The sequence below is a fragment of the Labeo rohita genome, chromosome 23 (genome assembly GCF_022985175.1).
Source record: "Labeo rohita strain BAU-BD-2019 chromosome 23, IGBB_LRoh.1.0, whole genome shotgun sequence".
NCBI classification, from domain to species: Eukaryota; Metazoa; Chordata; class Actinopteri; order Cypriniformes; family Cyprinidae; genus Labeo; species Labeo rohita.
In genome coordinates, this window is record NC_066891.1 from 12,190,573 (window position 1) to 12,198,591 (window position 8,019).

The 8,019-nt window shown below is 35.5% G+C and overlaps 2 protein-coding genes across 2 annotated transcripts; one reads left to right on the top strand and one right to left on the bottom strand.

The window, feature by feature from the left end:
- Nucleotides 1-1,387: 1,387 nt before the first annotated feature.
- sst6 (somatostatin 6) lies at nt 1,388-2,619 on the top strand. Its single transcript, XM_051096934.1, has 3 exons — nt 1,388-1,503; nt 1,797-1,975; nt 2,164-2,619. Exons 2-3 carry the CDS (start codon nt 1,826-1,828, stop codon nt 2,350-2,352), a joined length of 339 nt encoding a protein of 112 aa, XP_050952891.1. The 5' UTR covers nt 1,388-1,503; nt 1,797-1,825; the 3' UTR covers nt 2,353-2,619.
- Nucleotides 2,620-3,304: 685 nt separating this feature from the next.
- zgc:64002 (uncharacterized protein LOC393330 homolog) lies at nt 3,305-7,969 on the bottom strand. Its single transcript, XM_051097466.1, has 3 exons — nt 7,679-7,969; nt 7,387-7,594; nt 3,305-4,019 (listed from the first exon to the last, which is right to left on the bottom strand). The coding sequence occupies exons 1-3, from the start codon at nt 7,836-7,838 to the stop codon at nt 3,593-3,595; spliced, it is 795 nt and encodes a 264-aa protein (XP_050953423.1). The 5' UTR covers nt 7,839-7,969; the 3' UTR covers nt 3,305-3,592.
- Nucleotides 7,970-8,019: the final 50 nt, after the last annotated feature.

Consider the following 8,019-nt stretch of genomic DNA (forward strand, 5'->3'; position numbering starts at 1 on the left):
GGCGCCAGCGCAATCACTGGCATTTTTTCAGTGGAAACCATTGAAAATATTCCGTCTTTTTTGCTCATAAAGGTAAGAGTAATACATCATTCGGAACTATAAAGGGTCTAATTTTATATCAACAAAACGTTAACGGTGCTTTAATTTAGAATGAATAGAAACTCAGCGAAGACATACCTCACAAATATCCAATATTCTTAAAAACACACATACTTATTATTTAAAGGTTCTTTTTTATTTTTATTGTATTTCATGTATTATACTTTAAATAAAACTTTTGCAGTGAGTTAGTAAAAACTATTTTAATGCATGTTTTAGCCTAAGTTCTTGTGACCATCAGGCGTCACAAGCGTGTGGTGTTTCGAGCGCTTCGAAACGGTGACAAGGGGAAGTCCGAGGCTTATATAGAGCGTCTGATTGGATGCAGGTGTTAGAGCAATCAGCGCAGTGGTTCATGGGAAACGTAGTCCGGGGTGTGATGCAACAGTCTGTGTGATGTTAAATGTTAGTGAAATGTACAGGCGACCTCTGGAGGCTGGCAGAGTCAGACCGGACAGGATTCATGACACTTACCATGTAGTTATTGTAGAGGGTGACGCATAAATATTTCGTGATCATAAATGTATCAGTCTCAGACAATGGACTAAAACATACACTGTTTCGGTAGTGACATGAAAATGCAGGACACGTTTTTATAAATATACAAGTTTCATAATTTACAAAGAAAATATAAAATAATAATTCTTTTTTGGAACTTTGTTTTTAAATGATCAAAGATATTTTTTAAAAAACATTTTCAGCATTTTCATAAGTTGAAATGTAGGGGTTAGGGTTCGGGACAGCCACCTCCCAATTGCAAAGACCAGCATAATAATAATTATAAATATTAAACTTCCTGATATTTTAAATATTATTGTGGGTTTCAACAGATAATAAAATGATCTTAGTAAACATTTAAAATTTGAATACTTCAATACTTAAATGTGTGGGACAGCAGTTTGCACCAATTCTGTAAAATGGCCCATATAGCTCTACCCTACAGAGTAACTGGAGTAACATGCAACATTAAAATGCTACAGCGATAAGTGTTAATCCGTACCATATTGCTTTACTAAATATATTTTAGGTAAAATATGTTGTTTATGCTATTAACTGTGACTGCTGTTTAAAATGGTGGGTTTAAGTGTGCCCATGGCCTGATTGCCCAGGAACAGAACATTTCAGTGATTAAAAACCACTTTAAAACAGAGGACACACTAGAACTAGGCTGTTTAGTATAGTGAAGGAGTCGTAGGCGAATGATGCTGAGTCATCATGGTGAACAAGGCAATTCAGCGCATGGAAAGCAGGACAGGAAGTGGACACCCTATTTTGAGCCGTCTGCTGATTAATTATACATCAGCGGGGGAGGAGTCTGGCTACGGATGAAGTCTGACACAAACAAGAGATGCTGCAGTTTGAACCGACAAATACCAAAGATCAACACTTCCCTTAAAAGCTAAAGTATGTATATAATAAAGCATGTTTTGTCTTTATGCATGATTACGGTTATGTTAAGGTGACCTTAAGGTGCCTTTTAGAGCATGTGGGGATTGTTTTTATTGAGATAATATCAATTCCGTACAGGAGTTACGAAATGAATTATTGTTGATTTGTTAAGGATATTTTTAAGTACCCTTATAAAAATAGTGCATGAAAGGATGTCCTCACAATCAGATAAAATAGATCCAGCAATGACCAAGACATTACTAAATAAGGTAATTTTTTAATGGCTTTCTTCCCCTGTATTGCGTCAGTATCTTTTGTGAAGGTACCTCTCTAAAACATGACGATGGGAGTTAGATGGGACAGTCGTGCCACGGCTGAGAGAAGCATGTTTATTATGCGGGTGATGCTGAGCTTGTTTCCTCTAGTCCTTGTGGTCTGGAATGGTGAGGCGTTACCTGTCCCAGACAAACAATCACACACCAATGAGGTGAGTATCTTATTTAAAGTGTTTTTAAAGAAAAAATTAGGTGTGTGGGCCTATATTTGGTAGTATTTCCTAAGATCTTTGTCACTGGCTAGGAATAACTGTACTGCAGTGTTGTAATGCTGTTAATGCTGTATAAATCAATAGAAGTGATCTAATACTCAAGCCCACAGAAATGCCTCATTTTCTAGATACTGACCAAAGACGAGAAGGACTTGTTGAAGAAGATGATGACGGACATGGCTGAGCTGAACCTCACTAGTAAAGAACTAGCAGACCCTGATTTTCTGAATGGCAAACTGGGAGAGAAGTCTGTCTTTGAACCAACCGCTAAATCACCTTGCAAGCTCTTCTTCTGGAAGACCTTCTCCTCATGTTAAAACTGGAAAACAGTACAGACACAGACGAGTCTGTTGAAATCTACAGTCCTGCCTTTACAGTTTGCGAATCTAATCATACACTGTATTGAAATCAATATGCATCTCTTGTCTTCTGCTGTTCCTGCATTGTATTTTATGTCATAGGACTTTGAAACTGCTGAATGTTTGAGGTCTCCAAAAAAACACAATGGCGTTTTGCATGTACAGTTTATACTGTTTGACATCCAAGTCCAAAATACTGTAATAAAAGTTATACAACTCCTTTCATGTCAGTCCTATAATTTAACTTCAAAATGATAAACAACACTGCTATGCTACGTCATTACGGCTTTGTTTACGAAAATCAAACAGCCGTCAGCGTGAAGTGTAGTCATTATTAACCCTTTCAGACCTGAATTTTTGTCCTCTTGATATTTGCTTTTCTCCAACATATAAATGAGTCTAAAAAAAAAAAAAAAAGATCTGTGCAAACTCATTTTTTATTAGATTTTTCTCATGTCCACTACAATGGATGCCAGGACTGAAGAAAAATAAAAATCTGCATATTTTAACCATGCATAATAAGTAGAGTTTGTGCACTATACTTGAACTAGTGTTTAGGATTTTTAACAGAACACATACTATAAGAATGAACAATGTGGGGAAAAAAATGTAAGATGATATGAAGTCTCAAAAAAACTTGTTTGATCCTTTTTTTTTTGTTTAAAGTGGGTGAATCTGAGTATATGTATAAATGTCTTTGCATGTATATGTATGGGTTGTGTACTTGCTGATTGTTTTGATAAATATGATTGTGTGCATTACTGCATCAAGGCATCAGTGTGTGTGGAGGTGGTGTGAGTGTGTGTGTGTTGCTGTGTATTCACTAATTCTCTAATATTCCACAAGTGCACAGATGAAGCTCTCTTTTGTATTATTTGTGTAAAGAACAAAAAACCCCAAACAAATTAAATATATTGCATAGTAATGTTTATTACATTTTATTATATTTACATTTTAAAAAGCAAACATTTTAACCAAAATAATTTTCTTCTTATGATCAATCTTTTTTAAAAGCCTTACATTCTAAATCAAGTTTTACGAGTTATGCATTCAAAACTTATCTAAAATGCCAGATCTTCTACAATGGATTTATTAATAAGCAGAAAAGCAGTAGGCTATAAAAAAGGAATCATTCTGGTGTGCTTTAGCTTTAATACAACTGTTTTGCTGTATTATATAAATCTCTCTCTTTGCTCTGTCACTCAGAGGGTTTTCTTGCTACAAGCTGAAAAACAGCTTCAAAGTCAGACACAGTGTTGTTCTCTCTGTCTTCTGCAGGCAGTATATTAAACTCATGGATTGAGAAGCCTAAACCACTGAGCACTTCTTTAATTTTATCCTGACTCAGTCTAAGACAAGAAAAGAGCTGTTCATCCACCTTGTAGAAGCTCTCACCCAGAACACCTACCATGACCAAAAGTCCACCAGGACGCAGAAGTTTGGTCAGCCCATGTAAAGCACGACAGTATGTTTGGATGTCTTTACACGCTGCTTCCAGACACAGAGATGTAATGACACAATCAGCTGGTTCCAGTGTGTGTGGATCAAATGGATTCTCCAACCGCACATCACATTTTAAAACTTTCTTGACTCGTTGCTTCACTGTAGCCTCCAGTTTGGACGGGCTGCCATAGTTCAAAGATGAATTAAAAGATAAATAAATTAGGACAAAATACAAAGAAGTGTTTTAGGAACAGGTGTATAAAAATGTAGGCTCTGTCATATTTATAAATGGGTGTTTCTTCAACTTTTGTGAAATTAATCTTAGCAAGACAAAGGAGCCTGCATTTTAACTCGGTTTAAAATGTTAGTTTATAATGGAAATGACACTGTATATATTATATTATATTATTGTTATACAATGTTAAGTCAACCGGGCCAATATAGTATGAAAGCCGATTTTTTTGGAAAAAAAAATGTAATTGTGACTTTTTGTCATTCTGGGAAACTTTATATATTTAAACTCTATATAATAAAACAAGCAAATAAAAAAATAAAGGAAAAAAAAAAATATATATAAAGTAGTCAACATTAAAAAAGTTAGTTTTTCTCAATTGCTTAAACACATTTCTTGAAATTATGCCTCTTTTTTGCGAAACTCTAAACACAAATCTGTAACTCAATTCCCAAAACTATATTCAGGTCAAAATGAAGCTCTTCACTCAAAACAACTTAATTTTGCTGAAAAAATCAAGACTCTCAGACATGACACACAAACCCTCAAAAATGCCCACACTACAACATAGTTTTACACACTGATGAGATCAATTCAAAACAATACTACGAAAACTGGTAATAAGTGTTGCTTGGAAAAAAAAAAAAATTCACATGATGAACAACAAATGTATGCATTTGCAAATGTTTTAATCCTTAATTTATTGTACTGTACAGCACATCACAAAACAGCAAACAACAACAAAACTAATTATTCTGCCCAAGCATCCTGTCTTTGGTCTGGGACAGGCCAAAGAACCTCCTCAACATCACAGACTAAATTGGCCCTGGGGTAAAATCCTCTAGCATGCCTGATCCAACCATGGCATGCATCAACTAAAATATATGAGACTGCTTGTTTTCTTGCCCTTGCCCTTCCTACTTCTCTTCCATGTTGTTGTCATCATCCTCCTACTTCTCCTCCTCGACCTCTTTCACCTCCTACTCTTCCTCTTCGAAATTACACATTACTGTATGCGGGATATTGATTGAAAAAGACCAGATAGGATTCACAGTTACACTTTTACTAGTGGTCTGACAAAAAAAATATGAAGATAAAAAAATAAATAAAATGAAAATACATTACAAAATCATTGTGAAATAGAAAAGAAAAAGAAATATGGGCAAGGGCAGAAATATAAATTAGAAAGTGCACTGTCAGAATTTGTAACTCTTGTGTTGTCCTCTGTCTATATATGCTTTCCAGTTAAAGGTTCATGAGATGTTGAGATGTACCTTTGAGCTATTTCAGAGAACTGCTTTATCATTGGTTGATCTGTAGTCTCTACAGTCAATATTCATTTAATTCATGGCAAATTTACAAAAAGTCTAATAGAATATGTTTGACAGTTTATGGCAACTATTAGCATTTACTGTAAAGACATATACGATGAGATAATGACTTGATGTTTTGAGGGGTAAGACTATAGCACAGAGAACTATTTACATGTCATACATTTTGAGCAACATGACAACAGGAACTGATAATGTAGGAAACAGCAGACAAATCAGTTGCATAATCAGTTGCATGAACGTACCAAAGCAAACGTAACTTAAAAAAATTAGAAAGGTTTAATGATGTGCACAAGTGACTAGATGATGTGGAGGTTGAACAAGTAGTTTTGAGAATTTCATTTCTGATCTGAGAAATGCACCAAAAAGGCCCTTTTATCTCCATCGAAGGTTCTGATTGGTGTGTGATAAATTTTGACTCCTAGTGTTTCCACTTGGGTAATTGTGTGCTAATTGAGCTCCAACTTTGCAGACTTGTGTGAACAATATTGAACACTAGTGCTTTCTAAATGATCACATGGTGTAAGCACTGAGAAATGCAGGGATTTGTGTGTAGAGTTTTTCAGTAACAGTTCACCAAATCTGACTCATGTGTTAAAGCAGGGGAACAGTGTTTATAGTTCAGGGAAATGGGTGTGCTTTTTGAAAAATGGCATTATGGTTTTGAAATTTTAGTTCTAATGTCTGGTTATAGTGTTTTAGCAATAGAGAAAAACTGTAATCAAAGTTGTCCTAAGAAAAGAACAGGTATTGTTTTAGGTTTTAGGACAACTTTGATCACACAGACACACACACACAACTGATTTTGGTGGCCACAAACAATCTTTGTTCTGCCTCTGTCATTTCATGCACAAGAACATGGTCTATAACTGTAGCTATAATTTCATCTGAAAATGCTGTTCTTGGTTTTCCTCTTCCTCGTCCTCCTCTTCCTCCACCTCGTATTCACACTCTTCTGTACCTCTCTGATTAACAGATGCACCTGTGCCTTCTGTGTACTTTCTTATATTTTGTATATTTAAATATTTAGAAACAAGTGTGAAGAATTTTGAATTACTGTGTGTAAACGATGACAACCCTGTTGCAGTTGTGCTTAACTTTTGCTTTCTTGTGTTTAGGGTTTTGCACATGTTCATCACAGAGCTAATTGTGTCTTAGTGAGTGAGATTGTGTTTAGAGTTTTGCAAAAAGAGTGCATGAGATCTGCAAACAGTGTCTAAACTGCCTAAACATGTTTAAGGTTTTGCAAAAAGAGTGATTTATTTGACAAACTGGTTTAGGCTATTGGGAATTTGGTTCAGAGAATGGGGTTTAGTGTTTCAGCAAATGTGAAAAACTGTAATTAACATGAACTAAGAATGAACAATACTTCTACAGCATTTATTAATTTTAGGTGTTCATTTCAGCATTCACTAATGCATTATTAAAATCACAAGTTGTGTTGGTTAACATTAGTTAATGCACTGTGTGCTAACATCAACAAAAAACAACTATTTTTATTAACTAACATTAACAAAGATAAATAAATAGTGTAATAAAAGTCTATTGTTCATGTTAGTTAATGCAATACCAATGTTAACAAATGACACTTTATTGTAAAGTGTTACCAAAAATTGCAACATGTAACATTGTAGGAGAACCTGAGAAAATGCTCAATTACTCTTTAAAAATATGTTTGTTTGATTTATTATTGATATTATTATTAATATTAGTATTAGCTGAAAAGTCGGAAAAGAAACTGAAATAAGAGCGTGCGGTCAAAATTGTGTAGCTAATTATTGTCTGTTAAACATAAAAAACTCTGTTTATGAATTATGAATATGTTGGCTACCGTAAGTTATAAATAAAGACTTTTAATGACATGAAACTGCGGTCAAAGTTCAATCATGGTGGCGGTGGTGGGGGGGGCGTGGTTATCTGCTGATATGTCAAAACGTCAAAATCAAATCTACGCCCTTTCAATATGCAGTATAGAAATATAATTACCTTTTCCCCTCCAGTTTACAGACATAATGCAGGACGGGTTTCCAATCTAAACTTCCTTCTTGGTTTTCCAGCCACTTCTCAATTTCTCTGCGATTGTTACTTGCGAAATCAGACAGCACGATCTCGTCATAATGGTCGCACGCGCTTAAGACGCTGTGGATAGATGGTCCACTGCCCACATCGATCAGCAGCTTGCCTTTATGTTCTCCTTTAAAACAAACATTTGTGCCAAAATTATTTCGGAAAAATAGAACATATAGACCTAGCGATTCGATTGATAGGGATTGCTCACCCGCTGAGAAAACTCCGCTAAGGCATCTCAAAACGAAAGTAAGGAAACTCTTCTCGTCAGGGTGACCACTAGGGCAGGAATAAAAATTCCTCGCATATGCTCTGGCGTCAAAATGCCCCTCATAGAACTCTCCCTCAGTGAAGGTCGTGGATTCACTCATAATCGCAACACGTATTGCACGTATATAACTTAAAATAAACTACGACTGCTGTGGATACTGTAAGAGCAAACTGTAGATCGCTGTCCGTACTGTCCGTGTGGTTTCCAGACTTGCTCAACATGATGTGAGCTCGAAATATACTTAAGTGAAGGTTTGGCACCACCTAACGGAAAGGCAAGAA